Below are 19159 nucleotides of genomic sequence, written 5' to 3'. Positions count from 1 at the left end.
AGGCGTAATTAAGTAAGTATATTATTGATTTTTGATACGATAACAAATGATAGTCATATTTTTTAGTATATAAAAATAATTTTATTATTTAATTTATTAATAAGAGTTTTGATTTTATTTATTATTATTATTAATATCATTCATTATAGCAGTTTGTAATGGAACATCAACATCATATTTAAATGTATCCGTATTATTATTATTATTATTATTCTTGGAATCTTTTTTATCTTGTATTTGAAGTAAATCTTGATCGTTTGTTGTTTTCATGTTTTTTACATGATTTTCTTCAGATTTAATTTGTTGGATTTCCAGTGATACAGATGAATCATTCTTTAAGTAAATATTTTAATTAATTTTTATATATTATTTATATATATATATATATATATATATATATATATATATATATATATATATATATATATATTAAATAAATCTTTTCTATAAAGATAAAATTTATTACCTCTATTTCATTTACATCAGATGTTTGCATAGCTACACTCGACATAGTTAACCATGCGTCTTTTTTAATATGATTAATAAGTAAACGTTGACGTTGTGCTACAAGTATACGACTGATGAGGGATTGACAAGTTTGAGATACATTTGGTTCTTTAGGAAAGGTAATCTTGTTTTGTACTTGCTAATTTCAAATATTTAGATAAGTAAAAAATTCAAAATAACATATCTATCAGAGATAGATAATTAATAATGTATAATAATTGTTAATATAGTGGGATACCTTTAAAAGGAGAGTATATTTCGTATCATCAAAAGGAAGTCGTCCATAAACCATAGCAAAAAGTACTACACCCATAGACCATATATCTGATAATTGTGGTTGATATGGAATACCTTTCAATATTTCTGGAGAAGCATAAGCATAACTACCACAAAAGGTTTCACTGAGAGGCGTCGTACCATTTTTTGGTTTCATATGACCACGTGCAAAACCAAAATCAGATAATTTAATATTCAAATGAATATCCATTAACAAATTCTCACATTTTATATCCCTAAAGGAATGACTTGTTATTTTTTAGAAATATATAGAATTATAGAATATATTTAATATGAAATATTTACCTATGAACTACACCTCTTTCATGACAATAATCAACAGCATCGAGAAGTTGACGAAACCATCTACGACTACGAATTTCATCGATATAAGTATCTCGTCTTATGATGTCGAGTAAACTACCATTGTCTGCGTATTCCATTATTATATATACCCTTTTTGTTTATAAAATATTGTTTACAAGAACTTGTTTATTATTGAATATGAATATTGATATATTTTAAAAAGTCTTTTACTAACCGATGCGTTGTTTCAATAGCTTGTAAAAAACGAATTAAATTTGGATGTTTCAATCCTTTAACAACCTCGATTTCACGTGGTAAGAACTTTTTTAAATAATCACCTGGTGCCTGAAATTTGGAAATTATTTTTATGGCTACTCGACATTTGTGCCGTTCTGACTTTGCAACCTGCATACAAATTTATAATACATGTGTTATTTCATTTATATTATTCCTTTGTAATATGAATATATTTAATATGAAAATTATTTACTTTGACTGTCGCATAAGAGCCCACACCAATTACGTTTCCAATAGCATAACCATGAGATTCCAGTACTGTTAATTTTTTATTTGACACTTCTCCATATTTAACATCCAAATCTTTCACTTCGTTCGTCACTTCGGTCTTTTCTGGTGGTACTGATGTCATTTTATTATTTATTATAAATTAAATTTTAAAATCATTATATATAGTGTTTGTAACGACTGTAACAAATCATTCATAATATCTTAAAATATTAAATAACAAATTATATGTATAGCAAAAAATAATATGTCATACCTCGTATATTTTTAAATGTATATTTAATTAAATTTTAATTTCATTTTTATTGTGTTGATAAATTAATCATATTATTGATGTTAAACGATATTCAAAGTTAAAGACATTTTGCCACAATTTGCATGAAATAATAGACATTTTTGTTTGTTTTTTTTCGTTTGATGGTTACTTCAAAATAAATAAATTAATTCGTCTCTTGTTAAATTAATTGTTTTGAAATAAAACTATTTAAAAGAATATCTAGAAACTATCCATAATTACAAATTAATTTCATTAAAAAATTTTTCTAAGTCGATTTGAAATATTTTCCAAATTTCATTACCAGATGGCAGTAGTGTATCGAATTAAAAGAGGTTATTATTGGTGATGACTTTCACTTTTCAATCGATGATTTGGATTATAACCAATCATAGAATCTAATATTAAATTCTTATAACATTTTATATTTGTTAAATTTGCCGCTAAATTTACTTAACTACACCTACACTGTAGCGCGAATTTAACGTTAGTTGATTGGAGACATTTTAAATTATCTACACCAATCACGTGTAAGTATATACTTATAAAATACCTAGATGTCAAATTGTACCAATCATCTTCCAGAGATTTGGGAGCCGGTTTTTTATTATTATACGTAGGAACAAAGAAGTTTCTGATTGCATATGGCGGCAATCTAACTCATAAGGTGGTTTCATGTTTGGCAAACGGGTGCGAAATAGATATATTTACCATAAAAATGTCAAATTTAAATGAATATGACGTCTATAGAGGATCAGACTTGATCGATGAGGATACTTTGAATCATATACGGCAAGAAGCAGAGTAAGTAATTGTGTATAATCCATTGACATAAATTGCGCATATAAACATTTCACAAAATATTTACTAATAATATTTATTTATAATGATCATATATATTTATAATCATATATATCATATGTATATACGTGTACGACTATTATTAGTAAATATTATTTTTTTAAACATCACTGTTGCAAATTAATTTACATATCTTAAAAGTCTTTGTTTGTGTCTTTCATTGTGGCTTGAATAGTTAGTCTTTTGTGTTAAAATTTTGTAATAAGTATTACATAATTTACTATATTACTTAAACTTTTTATTTACACGGTAGATACATTTCTTAAATTATTGTATAAAAGAAAATTGAGATAATATTTAATTTAATTATTTTACAATAGATACAACAAAAGATGAACTAAATTTAATTCAGACAACATATATCCATTCAAAAATTAAACAATTTTTCTATCAAAATGGTTTATAAATTAGTAAATACATATTAAATAATAAGAAATGAATATTGTAAATTCCTTCTGACATGTTCATTTATACAGCATTTATTTAATTTTGATGTTTTATCCATACCAAAACAACTCAATGTCTTTCCAACTTTGTTACATTGAAATGATACCATGTTCTGTTATATCTTTATTTGTATTAATCTTTTCAATTGGTATTTATCTTAAACACAAATAAAATAATATCATCGTTGTTTATTATTACAAAACATGGATTATTTTTTTTATCTATGCTCAATCATTTTTAAATATAATGATATCCAATTTGTATTGTAATTTCAACTGAAATATTTTTCTTTTGCATGGGAACAATGGCGGAATTTGGTATTTGCTACAATGAACTTTCGAGTTCCTAATGCCAGTTAATAATAATAATAATAATAATAATAATATTTTTCTTTTAATATTTATTGTATAATTGAAATCTATGCATATTAATGTACTAAATTTAGACTAAAAATTAAACTCTGGCATTAGAAACATTTTTTATTTTTTTTCAAATTATTACAGATCACAAGGCTTAACTATGTTTGATGTAGAAGACATACGAGACGAAAAGTTTCATGACCACAATTATTCAAATCAAGAAAATATATTGGAGGATATAAACATTAACCAGTTTAACTCACGATGTGACGTGATTCCTTCAAATGAAGAATTTCCAGGCCATCTCAATTTTCAATTGCAATTGCCTAACCAAAATACATCAAAACATTTGATGGTGAGTGTTTTAATTCATTATTTTAACATTATTTAATGATACTGCAAATATTTCTCGTTTGCATTTATATTATTTATTTTATTACGAATCATTCGTCCGTTTTTCTTTTTGCCCATTATTTCATAATAATACATTTTCAATTATTTCTAAATCTTTCATTTCATTTTGAGTTGTAACTTTTGGTTTATAATAATATTAACTAAAATTACTTATATTATTTAAAAATATAATCATCATTTTTTATTGATTTGTACAATAGAATTTTGTTTGTTTTTTTTTTTTAATTATGATTTATTGCAACTAATAAATGAAAACATTTATTGTGCTGTCTCGTATCAAATATATATATATATTTTTTTATTTATTTATCATTATAAAATTTGATTTATTGTTTTGTCTTCGAATTGAATTTAATTTGTTGTATTTTTTGTTATTCGAAAATTTTTCTTTTTTTTTTTTCTTATTAATGCAATATATTCCTTCTTGCAGATTAATTCTGCTTTTGCCCCGTATTGAAAAAAACCGATGATTTTCTTGTAAGTTTTTATTGCAGTTACAATAATGCTCAAATGGAATACTCGTGAGCGACAATGTCGTGCGTGAATATACAATTACAAAGCTTACAAAAGCACTGAGAGGAAGAACAAAGGAAGATATTTTGTTCGAAAAAGAGTATAAAATTATATGTGTATGCATTTGAAGAATTTTTTGGGCATAGAATTTTTTATACGTAAGGGTGCTGTTGTGTGTCTTAAACAATAATTTATAAATGCAAATTTATTGTGTAAAAAGCAGTATGAAGTAGTCTAGTAGTATTATAAAATAGTCAGCACATATTTTATCGAATTATCACCTTTCCAATATGTTAAATTCTCTACGCTTATAGATTATTTTCTATTTTTCTTTTCCTACAGTACTCTCAGATTCTCAAAAAAGTATATATAAATATGGAACAAACATTACCTATACGATTCAAATGGGACCCACCTGTGGATGGCTTATTTCTCCGTACTACAATGCAATTTAGTTTGGATCAATATAAAAATGATCCAGTACATAGATGCCACAATCATATGGCTATGACTAATAACAGTAATCAAGACGTAAATCCTGGGATTGTTAAGCATGTTGTACGTTGTTTAGAACCAGCGAGCATGTATGAAGATAATAACGATCATTTGTCTGTAATTACACCATTGCGTACACCACAAGTTGGTTCACAATATGTGCAATTATACTTTCAATTTTTTTGTAAAAATAGTTGCACATCCGGAATGAATCGTAGACCAACGGAACTTGTTTTCACATTGGAAGATGCTATGAATGGAGTACTTGGACGACGTAAATTATTAGTTAGAGTTTGTAGTTGTCCAAAGAGAGATAAAGAAAAGGAGGAAAATGATACTACAGATGATATATCTAATCAAAATAAAAGAAAGCGTAAAAGTACTCCGAACAATAAAACAGTTATCTTACCATCATGTGATACACATGTTTATAATGTTAATTTAGATATTGTTGGCAAAGAAAATTATTTAGCCGTTATGAAATATGCGTATGATGTTATGGCTGGTCAAGCTCTACGAACAGGACAGTCAGAATTTTTTAAACCATATATGGACAGCATTTTACGTAAAATGCCGTAATTTTGTCATTCAAAATTTGAAATGTGGTATCAGAAGAAAAAAATGTTACTACAGATTATATGCTGATGATGCATAAGCAATCATGCTGATCAAGTCTTTGCGGACAGGACAACTGGAATTTTGTAAGCCTTATATGGACTGCATTTTACGTAAAATGCTATAACTTTGTCATTCAAAATTTCAAATGTAGTATCACAGGAGACAAAAAATGTTACTATACATTAGTATAAATCATTGTTTTAATAATAAGATATACAAAATTTTAAATAATAATAAGTATACATACATAACGATAATGAAATAATAACATTTGATGATATTGTTGTAAGAAAACGAAAATGATTAATTATATCATTCGATTCATGTCTTGAATATTTTTTACTTAAGGTATTTTTTAAAATTATGGATATAGAAAATATTCGTATAATATTTTAATGCATGTTTCTTTTTTTCTTTATAATTAATCGTATTTTTTATATAATACTTATCATACGCATGCATACTTTTAATACACATAAGAATTAATTAATTAATAAATATTATTACCTTTTTTTAATCTTATGTTTTGCATATTCCCAATTCACTGTAATTTATAATAATTTTAACATAGATTGTATATATTTTAAAGATGTCTGGTAAAATTACGGTACGTTCTGGTAAACGTAACACAGGATGTTTAAGATCTGTCATTTCTCTAATACAATTAATTTCTGTATTAGAATGTCCAAATGCATTAGCAGACCATGTAAAATTTCTATTAGTTCCTAATACATCCATCATCCATATTAAATCTTTTTCTACCTACACACAAGAGGGGAAACAAATCAATACATTAAATATTCGATTATAATAAATAAATAAATAAATAATAACATACCTGAAGAATAAATATATTGTTCATATAATGCATCAGAAAAATATCATTAGGTCCATAGATTGATGGAATATCTATTTTAAATTTTCCATCACGAATATGAACTATTTTACTATTATGATACATGATTAAATGATCCAATAATTTATTTATGTTTAAAACAATTTGACACTTTTTTTGTATATAAAATGGACAAGATAACAGTCTACTAATCGTTGATGAACTTAACACTCTATCTAACATAAAATTCCAATCTATGTACATGCTTCTAAATTGAATGCTAATATTCGATTGTAGTTCACGTTCGTCAACCATTTCACGATTAACTTGTTTTAATGGAATTCTACTGGTGCTTGCTGATTTTAGTCGATCGTTTAAAGTCAATCTCTGTAGATTATTATTATTATTATTATTATTAGTGACATTATTAGATTCTAATCTTGATAATTCATTGTTGCTATGTGTTGCCATTGCAAGATTTTCCGTAGAAGCAGCTTTTCCACCGTGAAACAATTTAGTTAATAATGATCGTTTCAATTTATAAGAAACATTGGTATTTTTCTCATGTAATTTTGTTATATTCAATTTATTAAGATTTCCAAACAAATATTCTGTTAGATTTTTACTGGACGATTTATTAAATTTGTCAACTTCGTGATTCGTATCAAAAATATCAAAAATAACTTTCCAAAGTTTTTCAGCAAGAAGACAACGACCATGGCCAAGTGGTACTCTACACATGGGACATTTTGACGTTCTTTGTTTACATTTAAAACAAATTATATGACCATTGATACATTGCGAAATTGGTGATACTGCACGTTCCAAACAAACTGGACATTCTAAACAGCGTAACTACAATTTTAGACAAATATATAAGTAAATGTATATATTAATTTATTATCATTATTTATTATTAAAAATAATTTTACAATTTTAAGTACAGCACGTGATAAACAAAACAAAAAAATATGATAAAACTTACACATTCTGAAAACACGTTAGCAAATTTACTAACTATTTCTGGAAGTGGTCTTTTCCAAGCTACACCAGTAACTTCTCCACTCTCCAATGATTGATATTCGTATCTCCAAATACGAAGCATTACATTATTTCTATCTTCTTTTGCTTCTTTTATCAAATCAGCAATATCTTTTAATTTTAAACCCAACAAATCGATATCATTAACGTTAAGTAAGCAATCACCTGGTCTACGAAATAATACACACACACATATATTATTGTTTTGTTAAAAAATAATCACAAATAAATGTATCATACTTTCTATCAATTATTTACACAATAATATATATACTATCAGATTCTATATAATTTATTTCTTTATAGAAATCATATAGGACTACTTACATATTGAATTGTTTTATTAGAAAAATAATTGTATTTTATAAAAATTATACCTTAATCCTGCTCGATTAGCGACACTTTCATTTTCAACGAGTGCTATCCAAGGATATGCATCCCACAAAGTTTTAGTCAAATGAAATCCACATGAAAGTTTATTATCTTTCGAAGATGATGGTTCATTTATATCGTGAAATTGTAATATGATAGTCTTAGCCGATGAATTAGACATTTTTGCTATTTTTCCAGCAGCTGCTTCAAAAAACATCTCCACGTCGGATGAGTCAGACATTATTTTCAAATGATTTTTCGCATTAAACGATTTGAAAAAAATATATTTCTTTTTTATTACGGCAGCGTATATTTTGATTGATAAAGAGAAAAATTAATTAATTAATTATAGTAAATGTCTTTCTATTCTTTCTCTTTTCTTTTCAATATAATATCACAAGAAAAATATTCAAATTCTTCTTACAAATGTTACACCACCATGTTGTTTCTCTTATTCTATATTGAAATTCACTATGTTAAAGTTACGAGTGAAATGAGAGTTTAACAACTCACTAGTTTACCTTCACCTAATTATTTGTCCTTGACATTGATGTTAACATTCTACGATTGCACGATGATCGATATAGATTACTTTTGCTCTACTCAAATACTTATGTGATCATCAGACATATTGTATATTTAAGATTTTTCTTTCTTTGTTTGTTTGTTTGTTTGTTTGTTTGTTTATAAACGATATGTTTGTTTCTTAATCATGAACGTTGAGATAATATTTATACTATGTTAATTCATTAATATTTTCATAGATGTGCCTATTTAACCAGCTGCTTGCTTATAAACAACAAAGGCAGCATTTCTTTACTTCCTTTATTATTATTATTTTTTTTTTTATAATGCATTATAATGCATATATATGTATATGTGTTACTAAACCAAGTATCTGAATCTATTTTTTTTGTTTAAATATTATTTCAATACTTAAATAAAGCACAAATAATATACGTATACTTTTAATTATGATAAAGTTCATAAAAATGAATGAAATAATAATAATAATAATAGAAATGTGTGTATTGTAAAACAATGTAAAATCTTACTAACATTTTATTAAAAATTGTCTCTTGGAAGAACTTTTACTTTTGATATTTATATACTGTTTATTGATAAATAAACAGACTTATTTCAAATGAAATAATATAAAATGGAAATAAAATGAAATGTATTATTAGATATGCTTGAATATATTCCTACACGAGGAAGAGAATTATTTGAATGATTCATTTGCATATAGTATTATTTTTTCTTTTTTTTTTTTAAATATCTCTTTTGAAGAGTATTATTTCATTGGTATAATATATTAAGGCATTGATTTAATGTATGTAACGTTGTATGAGCCATAGCTTTAAGTACTAATAAATCTGAATCTAAATTCATACTAGAATTTTCAATAGATTGTGCCAACGCAGCATTATGTTTTTCAACTTTTCTTAATTGTTCTTGACAATTAGCAAAGGCATCGAGGATTTCTAATTTGGCAACAGGATTTCTGCTTGCATTAGTAGAATGTTCTCTTGGAGGTAAAGGTGGATGACTACTAGCTATTGCTCTTGTATACATTTCTGTAACTGCTCTCAATTTGTCCACCCATTCTTGTCGTGCTCTAGCATCAGTTGCTCTTAATTTGATCATATCTCCTTAATTAATCATAAAAAAAAAAAAATCAAATTGATTAATAATATATGATTATATGTTAGGAAAATATTTGTAATAAAAGCAAGGTTTACCTGTGGCAGAATTAACTGTAAATGTATTGGAATCTTCATCACTAGGTGCTATTACTGCTCCAGCTAAATATATGGAACAACGTGGTCGTTGATTTTTCTCAGATTCAGTAAGATAATAATGCAATTCACCAGTTTCAGGACTAAGTATAAACCAACGATATTGCCATCCTTTCATTGCATTTGTATATTTGTGTAATAAACCCTCGTAAGGGAATCTTATTTGAACGTTCATTATTTTTCTTCTTTGTCGGAAGCCTTTTGTTTTGTTTTTTTCTTTCTTTTTTTTCTTATTTTAATGAAATAATACACAATTATGATCGATTGTCATCTAATATAACACATTAAAAAATAAGGTTAGGATTGTTAAGTTGTAATTGTACTTTGTGCATGCTGATAAGAACGAGATAATCAACTAGAGACCTCTGGTGTTTCGTTTCTGTTCTATTCTATTTTTTTTTTTATTAAACTATATTTACTTATATTTTTGATATTTGTTTTTTCTTTTTGCATAAATATAATTTGAAAAAATGATTGTAAACAAATGTTATTTTATTTCTTATAAAAATGCATACACTTGTTAGAATTATTTTTTGTTGATTAAAATTACCCTTCAAAAATATATGTATAATTATTTTTTTTTAAATGAAAAAAAAAAAACAAACAAACGAAAAATAATTAAAATAAAAAAACAACTTTTAAAGTTGAATCTTTTTCTTTCTTTTTTTTTTTAGATAAAGTTTCAAGAAATTCTTATTTTGTCATCATTAAGAGTAATTTCCAGTTTCTTAAATATATATATATATATAGATCAATAAAATGGATATAAAATCCTTTTATTCGTTTATATATATCATTTTATGTTGTACTATTTTTTAATAAAAAAAATTGTATTATTTATTAAAAAATAGAATAATACTCTTCTCATCATTTTATCTAAATTTAAGAAGTCAACATTTACGTCATCTGTATTAAAACATAATTATATAATGTAAATTTAATATCTACTTATAAAGTAATCAGATATCTTTGATCCATCTTTCGGATAACTGTTGAATTTTTTGATAAGAAAAAAAAGAAAAATAAGGATTTTCATACATTGATTTGAATATTAAGATACTGGAATTGTTATACTTAATAATAACATAAATCTAATGATATAATTTTTAAGAAGGTGGTATTAAGTTTTCTTCAATTAATTGACGACGAACATCTGGAAGTTCAATCTTATAATTTCCACTATCATCCAAATCAATGATCTTAGCTTCATAAATTTCATCAGCTTTAACCAATTCTGAGATCCTTTTTAATAATTTAGGAGAACACAATTCAATATTTTCTTCTGGAAGTAAATCTGTTCAAAGAAATAAATATAAACGCGTGAAGTTTTATTTTGTTGATTTAAAGTCAATTATTATCGTATATAGATTTATGTGGATTTTATATATGTAATATACTTACTAACAATATTGCACATGTTTGCAAGATAACAAGGTTTTAAAAAGTCACTTGTCATTGGCCTAACATTTTCGTATAGAACTTCTTCACAGTTTCCATAATCAATGTAAAATAAAGTAACTGTATCTTTTGATTCGTCTACAGATAAACATAATGCACGATACCAATTATCTTGAAATAAGGCTAAACATAATTCATGTAATCGAGGAATATAATATTCTGTACTTTCGCAGTATTCTTTCATCTAAAAGAAGATAATTTAAATTACATATATACATATATATCATTATATAATATGTGTATGTAATATTTTCATGAAAACATAAGATTAGAAATATATATGTTTGAAGATATACCAATTGTGGCAAAATTTCATGAACATGTGTAATCAATTCAAGATCTAAATTACACATGAAATATTCCGAATTCTCTTCGATTACATGCAAAATGACAACTTTGACAGTATCACCAATATTTCCCAAAGGAAGTGCATCTATATCAGTAACCGTGTAAACCGTTTTATCTATAATATAATATTATTTTTATATGAAAATATAATTTCATTATAAATCTCATACATTTAAATAATAAACAAGAGATATTATTACCTTCTTCTATTTTCCAATTTGGTACAAGCAATTGTTTAATATTGTCATTAATACTTTCACCATTTGGCATAATTAAATGTACACCATCTATATGTGGTATACCATTAAATTTACATGTTAAACCTACTTCTTTACCAACTAAATCACTTAGATAATTTGATACTTCTTTGGTCATAGCAATATCGGTTGATACATCTTTTAAAAGAACTTTTGTAACACATGATTGATGCTATATGGTAAGATAAAGATATTTATTAATTATTATAATAATAATAATATCTTAATATATATAAATTACATGTCACGTTGTTTGTCCGCAATGGACTCTGAAACTACTGAACCGATTTTAATCAAATTTTGCACACTGTGTGCAGTTTCATCTAACTTGAAAGATAGGATTGTTTATATCTCAATTTATAATTGCAATATTATTTGTTTATTAACAAAGAGTCATGATTATTAGACGTGTGTATCGGACTGATTTGTGAGCTACAGCAACGTGTGGTGGGGCACACCTAGTATATATATATATATATGTATATATGAATAAAAATGATTTTATTACCTTCTTTAAATCGTCAGGTAATACTCGTAAATTTTTCCACTGCGTTTGTTCAGAATTTCCAAAATCTATATAAGTAACGATTGCATCTTCTCCCTGTATTCTTGCAACTATTGAACGATAAAAATTATTATCAATGTATTGTGATATTACTGTATCTCCCACAACTGGAGGTTTTTCAAGATATGCAGCTGAAAGAAAGTAATGTTAAAAATGAACAAAAAAGTATCAAAGAAATCAATTTTTGATCAAGTTTGAATAATTTCAAAATATACCAGATAGACCACATTTTGCAACTTCTTGCATAAGTTTATTAAATTCTTCGGAATCTTCTGTTTTCAAAGAACGTACAAACATGGTATAATGATTTAAATAGAAAGTGATGCAAACCTATATACAAAAATAATGATTTTAATATAATGCTTATAAAACAATAATATTTTATTCTTTTAATAAAACTCAAACCTGGGATTCATTTTTCAATTGAACGCACTGAATATCACTTGGTTTTAATTTTGGTTCCCATACTTTTAAAATACCTCTTATCGTATCTATTTCGTTCAATTTAATTTCAATATTAATTTCATTCTCATTATTTATTACTTTATATTCGTAATAATTATTTGTCTGTAATTCATGAAACAAATGTTAGTATTAATCAGTAAAATCTATAAGTATAATAAATAATATAAGATTTATATAATACTTACTATTAATATAGTATCATCATTTGCATTTATTTCGCAGATCATACCGAATGTGCATACATTAAGAAATTCATTAGGATATGGCACAATTTTTTGAACTGTTATTACTTTAGTTTTATCTATTGCAGCAAACTGTATTTTTGGAGTTAAAGTTAGCACATAGCCTCTATGCCAATCACTGATCTCTCCTCCTTGGCCACATGCTAAATCTCCAATATTTGGCCTGAAAAGTTAGAAAATAAATAAGCATATTAATTTAGTATTGTACATTAAAGTAAAAATTATTTTCATTTAGAAAACTTACTTATATTCGTAGTTTAATTTCATAGAGTTACATTTTTCAGGTAATTTTGTTATAATTTCTTGGAATTCTTGAATCAAATCATTCGGTCTAAGGGTAATCCCATAAATATTGTTACTAAGTAAAATATTAACTTTTAAAAATCCACTTGCATTTTTTGATAATAAGTTGATAACATTTGGTAAGTGACGTTGTATTACTTTATTCTCGTTTTTATTATTTTCATATGTGTTCTTGCCATTTGGAGAATAATTATTTTTCTTATCATTACTCTTTTTTGTTTGATTATTAGTATTCATAGACGGATTAGGGATAATTTTGCAATTATTATTATTATTATTATTATTATTATTATTGGTAGAGCTTGTAACATTTGTAAATTTTAATTGCGTTTCAGGTTTTGAAGATTTTGTTGAGCTTTTGTTATTATTTTCATTAATAACGTCTACAAAAATGACATTCTCATTCCAAGAAATAACTTTTACAGCTATAATTTGATATTTTTTTAAACTTCCATTCTTTACTGATGCATGTTTATGTAAACATAATTTTCCTGCAAACGGTATCATAGTCTTAAATTCGCTTATGTCACGAAATTCATTTACTTTAGCTGTCTCAGTAATACCAAGATCAATCAAAAATACGGTTGTTGGATTTAAAGACATTATCTTTGCCCTGTGCCACATATTATTATATTTGTAACCACACATAATACCAATAACTGGATTAATTTTCGGACTTTTTTGAATTATATTTTGTATATCAATCACCATCTTTTGATATATACTTTCTTGATCCAATTTACGTACCCAAAAATCTTTTCCTTGTGTAAATTCTAAAATAATAACATGCGTAGTTTTTGAGGTTGATAAGAATGTATTTTTAAAATATGCTTTCTGCTGTTCTTGAGATTTCATTTTAAAATCATTTTTTTGATTTTTACTCTTATTTAGAATTTCTTTCTCAATTACATCCAATTTATATTCTTTTTTCATTTTAATATCATTTTGATTTGTATTCTTCTTATTTAAAATTTCTTTCTCAATTACATCCAATTTATATTCTTTTTTTTCATTTTAATATCATTTTGATTTGTATACTTATTTTGAATTTCTTTCTCAGTTACATCCAATTTATGTTCTTTATTTTTGATATTATCATTCTTGTGTGTGACATTAATTTGAGAATTATTGTCATTTAGTATTTTTAAAGATTCCGGTTTTTTATCTTCCATACATTTGTTATTTATGCTCTGTAGATTTGGATTACTTGAAGATTGTACTTTTGGTCGACGTAATTTTTTCTGAGCTTGATGTAAACTTGTTATTTCCATTTGATTTTCATTACTTGATGTCGATAAAGATTTATTATCTTCTGTCAGTACACTGTAAAAAAAATAAGAAAAAGAATAAAGAAGAAACTTTGATAACATTGATAAAATTCAGATAACAAATTTGTATTTATTTTTGTTTAAATATACTGACGGAATTTGTTGACATTTAATTTTATGATTTGGCCAATCAACCATTTGACATTCTTTGCTACAATAAAAAGAACAACATTTTCCACATTTCACAGCTGTTATTTTGTTACAACATACGCATATTTCAAGCTTTTCTTTTAAATTATCTTGACCATATTCATAAGAATTCTACAATACACAAAGAAACAAAAAAAAGAAAAAAATCAACAATATATTCATTAAATAAAATCCTATATAATAAATATACAATAAAAGTAATGATTATTACATTACTAAGATTTTCAGAATTTTGTATAGTCCGTGATTTGTTCAAAGAATGTGGTTCAGATGTTTCATACAAACTATAACCACGTCCAAGAGAAACATGTCTTTTTCCATCACGTGTTACAGTTACTTTGCCCCTGTAATAAAATATATTGACTAATTTGAAATATCATTTAACATTAGTACTATCAAATATAAACAAACCTTGTCCATAATGTATTTTTATAATCTAAACATTTTGTACTTTCATATGGATCAAATAAATAATTATCCATATGTACTGGTTGATATAACAAACCATAAGCTGTATCATGTTTATCATTAGATATTATTGATAGTTGATTGTATTTATGAAGTATATTACTATAGTTTGGTAATTCCATAGTTTCTTTACTATATATAAATTTCATATTTTTATTAGACCTATATTATATAATAAATATTTAAACTGTTTAATGCAACTTACTTTACTACTTCACGAGGTTGATGATCTAATACTGAATTTGTACAAGTTTCTGAAGATTTTGGATTATACGTTATCTTCTCGTTTTGATCAACAGATTTCATTTTATTACTAAATTTTACTTTTAAACTTAACGGTGGTATATCGTGAAGATTTCTTATAGCACGTTCAGCCTCACAAAATGTTTTATATGTAATATAAGCCCATGATACATTCGGAAGACAAAAAATACTATTAACTTCACCATAATGATCAAAAATTTGTTTAATGCCATCCTAAAACATTATAATAATAATAATAATTATTATTATTATTCATAAAAAACTAAATAAATAAAAAATTTATTGAAATGAACTACCTCGTCCAATTCTACAGGTAAATTAGTTACATAAAGTCTGTATTCTTCAGAGTTTCTGTAAAATTATTAATTAATAATTAATAATATTATATAAAATACTTCCTTGAATAATAATATTACGTTTGTGAATATTTCTTACGTTATATCATCTTCTGTTTTGTCAACATTAGATTGAAAATAAGCCATACTTTTGTATTTTATAATGTAATCTATGATTATATTAATTATTTTATTGAACGAGCTTTATTTAATTCTTAATTAAATAAATTATTAGAATTTATTTTAAGCAAAACACGTGTTTAACTAAGTACGATACATGCTTAAAGTTTCGCACAAGTATAAATTAGACAAAAGAACTAATAGAAATAATATGAAGTAACTGATAAATCTCGTCTCCCAACAATTTTAAATAAAATAGGGAAATACCGTAACTTTCGATTATCGAAATATTACTACTATCGATATATCGATATCTGTACCAACATTCAAAACGCAAGAATAAAGTAAACAGTTTAGGCAAGTCATTTGGTAACTTATAGTAATAATGGTGATATTTTAATAACTAATTGTAAATATAAAGAAAAAAGTATAACCTCAAGATAATTAATAAATAATGTAATACATTCATATATAAATATATGTATTTCAAATGATTTATTTCACATTACAATTAATTGCGATAATGACTGAAGGAAATGTATCGCTCAATGTGAATAGGTTAGAATAATATAAATTGCGCGCGCATGTTTAATGGCGACAGAATCGTGCGTCCACTCGTTAAAGTGTAAAAATTGTTCCAATTTTCAAACGTTTACATTAAGTTGCAGTGACAAGCCAATTTGTTTAGTTTACCATAAGTGCAATCAAGCAATTGAATTTGATTCCATTACCAGGGTTTTATACAACCAGCAAGACGAAGCTCAAAATGCCATTGGTAAGTCTGTCATTCTTTAACATTTACATTTTTCTTTTTCTTACATACTTTTAACTTTTACAAATTTCTACATATGAATATACTTTATTTATCTATTCCTTTTTTTATTGCAAGTAATACATTTGAGAATTACATCAATTATTTCTTCTCTTTAATTAACCTAATTTCATTAAGTTTTAATGGTTACTATTTTCTTTCATTAAAAAATAATTGGGTGCGGTTTTAATGGTTAGAAATGGTAACATTAAAAAAGTAATGTAATTGCTTTTATTAAAAATGGCATTTATATTTTATTAGTATTATGAGTACAAAATATACTTGTGTGTGTAACTATATAACTATATGTACACGTAGACTGTTTTAATTGAGTCACTGTGTAAAGATAATTTGTAGGGCAACCACGCTGCCCTTACTCCTTTGGAAGATATGTCAGCAGGGAGAGGTCAAACGGGTGGAGGGCCTCTTCAAAACTGTCAAAAAGTTTTTATACAACGAGATTATAGCGAAGGTACAATGGTTAAATTTCAAACACAGTTTCCAACAGAATTGGAAAGCAGAGTACGTAATATTATTATCCATATCAGTATGTTATTATATTAATACTATTACTTACTATAACTATTACTGTCATATATTACAGTTTAATTGTAACTTTAAACATATAGAATATTTAATTATATTCGGATACACATATATTATTATACGTTTTTTTTTTTTTTAAAGATGTTTACAAATTTTGCCTTATCATTTTGTTTTTTATATTTTCCTAAATATGTGCTACATATTTTGTTTTTAAATATAGCTGGACAGACAGTCGTTCGAGTATACAATCAATCAGTTGAACAATTACTTTGCTGAAGCAGAACGTGCCAGTTGTTCAACTTTCTGTGAGGGCTGCCTTGCTTGCCTTACTGGTTATCTAATCTTTATATGCACTGAAACACATTACGAGAAGTGCTTGCGAAAGGTCGCTAAATTTGTTTGCGAACAAAATGATAGAATTTACAAGCCACGTGGATTATTGTTAACAGATCCAACGACTCGTGGTCTCAGGCTAATAGAAATCTCTGTATTAGACAGACCTGCATCGTGACTGCATGTTAGCCGATCTACGGAATTCTTCATGTGACCCGCGCATTTCTGCCGCATTGCCAGAATTAACGACCTACATGCGCTAATGGAAGTCTTTGGACACAATTATGCTGCGCTCTGATATAATTCAAGTTGGTCGTGCATAATTCATTTTTTCATATAAAAGAAAAAATTAAAAAAAAGATTTAAAAGAAAAACCTAGCAAGAAGATTTTAACAATACAACAACACAACTTGCACAATTATCGTAATCGAAGAAAAATTCATGTGCAATAAGATTTAGCAGCTCTCTTCTCGAGTCTAACTTTGTACTTAGGTTTATCGAACATAAGTATATATATATATATATATATATGTATCAAAAGGACGAATTAATGCTTCTAAATTATTATGAAGCAAAAAAAAAAAAAAAGTCTTTTACATACGTTTACTCGAAGAATCAAAGATATATTCGTTAAGAATATTTCTAATTGAAGAAGAAACATTTTCTCAGAGCTTACGATTCAATTGAAACAAAAACAACATTTCATTGAAATATGATCGTTGATCGTTTTCTATATTTATTCTCTTTTCTATTTATTATAAATATGTAGTTTCTTTGTTTTTATTTTTTTTTTTATTTTTTAATGGCAAGAAATTCGGGTGTGTGTGTGTGTTAACCGTTATTTTACGTTTAACGATAAAAACGAAATGAAAATGATAACAAATAGATATTAAAATCACGAAGCAATTTATAAGACTAAAACAAGAATCATTTAACTTCTTACAATCATACATTAGAAGATCATATTAAAAAAAAAAAAAAAAAAAAAAAAAAAATAACGAATCATAAATGATTAACATATCCCGTTTTGTGTATCATTTAGCATATAGAGCTGTTGATGATTACAGACTGCATTTATTCGATGATGTTGTATTCACGAATGCAATCTATAAATCTATATAATCTGTGTTTTATAGTTAATTAAATTAATCGCAGATTTTAGATAATTATATTTCATTCTGAATATTTCTTATCGATTATTACTATCAAAGGACTTTGACTTATACGTTCCGAGCTTTATATGCATTACAAATGGAGCTTTAAGTTTTTTTTTTCCTCTAAAATGAGAGAGATATATATATCTTCCAGTAAAATATAAATCTCTTTAATTTATTTTTCTTTTTTCTTTTTTCTTTTTTCTTTTTTCTTTTTTGAGAGTAATGAGACACATGCAAGCTGGCTCATTTTTTCATTTAATTTTTTTTTTAAGTTTCTTTAAAATACATATTTATGAATGATGAGATTTACTTGCCGTAATGAACTCTTTCTCGTGAAATGAAATTTAAGAGAATAGAGAAAAAAAGA

The 19159-nt window shown here is 25.6% G+C and overlaps 6 protein-coding genes across 6 annotated transcripts in view; 2 read left to right on the top strand and 4 right to left on the bottom strand.

Moving 5' to 3' along the window:
• Positions 1-68: 68 nt before the first annotated feature.
• LOC107066336 (testis-specific serine/threonine-protein kinase 3) lies at positions 69-2019 on the bottom strand. The gene is made up of 7 exons (XM_015320874.2): positions 1871-2019; positions 1580-1794; positions 1325-1494; positions 1090-1239; positions 746-1019; positions 467-646; positions 69-333 (listed from the first exon to the last, which is right to left on the bottom strand). The coding sequence occupies exons 2-7, from the start codon at positions 1736-1738 to the stop codon at positions 115-117; spliced, it is 1152 nt and encodes a 383-aa protein (XP_015176360.2). The 5' UTR covers positions 1739-1794; positions 1871-2019; the 3' UTR covers positions 69-114.
• Positions 2020-2518: 499 nt separating this feature from the next.
• Positions 2519-5919, top strand: p53 (transcription factor p53). Its single transcript, XM_015320876.2, has 3 exons — positions 2519-2692; positions 3700-3910; positions 4825-5919. The coding sequence occupies exons 1-3, from the start codon at positions 2607-2609 to the stop codon at positions 5554-5556; spliced, it is 1029 nt and encodes a 342-aa protein (XP_015176362.1). The 5' UTR covers positions 2519-2606; the 3' UTR covers positions 5557-5919.
• Positions 5778-8085, bottom strand: LOC107066279 (uncharacterized). Its single transcript, XM_015320755.2, has 4 exons — positions 7849-8085; positions 7416-7641; positions 6434-7285; positions 5778-6357 (listed from the first exon to the last, which is right to left on the bottom strand). The coding sequence occupies exons 1-4, from the start codon at positions 8082-8084 to the stop codon at positions 6115-6117; spliced, it is 1557 nt and encodes a 518-aa protein (XP_015176241.2). The 5' UTR covers position 8085; the 3' UTR covers positions 5778-6114.
• A 661-nt stretch (positions 8086-8746) lies between these two features.
• Positions 8747-9973, bottom strand: LOC107066287 (oxysterol-binding protein-related protein 11). Its single transcript, XM_015320764.2, has 2 exons — positions 9586-9973; positions 8747-9495 (listed from the first exon to the last, which is right to left on the bottom strand). Exons 1-2 carry the CDS (start codon positions 9815-9817, stop codon positions 9143-9145), a joined length of 585 nt encoding a protein of 194 aa, XP_015176250.1. The 5' UTR covers positions 9818-9973; the 3' UTR covers positions 8747-9142.
• vret (vreteno) lies at positions 9817-16178 on the bottom strand. Its single transcript, XM_089175309.1, has 16 exons — positions 15926-16178; positions 15787-15841; positions 15432-15703; positions 15170-15358; positions 14970-15102; positions 14703-14869; positions 14319-14603; positions 13222-14160; positions 12921-13140; positions 12676-12837; positions 12486-12600; positions 12214-12401; positions 11649-11877; positions 11397-11563; positions 11044-11284; positions 9817-10936 (listed from the first exon to the last, which is right to left on the bottom strand). Exons 1-16 carry the CDS (start codon positions 15970-15972, stop codon positions 10749-10751), a joined length of 3597 nt encoding a protein of 1198 aa, XP_089031435.1. The 5' UTR covers positions 15973-16178; the 3' UTR covers positions 9817-10748.
• Positions 16179-16520: 342 nt separating this feature from the next.
• The window catches only part of LOC107066285 (golgin subfamily A member 7), a 7963-nt gene continuing 5324 nt past the window's right edge, over positions 16521-19159 (top strand). The window contains exons 1-3 of the mRNA XM_015320762.2: positions 16521-16720; positions 17114-17278; positions 17523-19159. The exon at positions 17523-19159 is cut by the window's right edge and continues 5324 nt beyond it. Of these exons, the coding sequence (XP_015176248.1) occupies positions 16712-16720; positions 17114-17278; positions 17523-17813 (465 nt within the window). The 5' untranslated portion in view covers positions 16521-16711 and the 3' untranslated portion in view covers positions 17814-19159. The remainder of the gene's footprint in view (positions 16721-17113; positions 17279-17522) is intronic.

The sequence above is a fragment of the Polistes dominula genome, unplaced genomic scaffold (assembly GCF_049000335.1).
Source record: "Polistes dominula isolate Pdom_NZ unplaced genomic scaffold, Pdom_raw_medaka contig_82, whole genome shotgun sequence".
In the NCBI taxonomy this organism is placed as follows: domain Eukaryota; kingdom Metazoa; phylum Arthropoda; class Insecta; order Hymenoptera; family Vespidae; genus Polistes; species Polistes dominula.
This window is presented reverse-complemented; position numbering and strand designations above follow the sequence as displayed.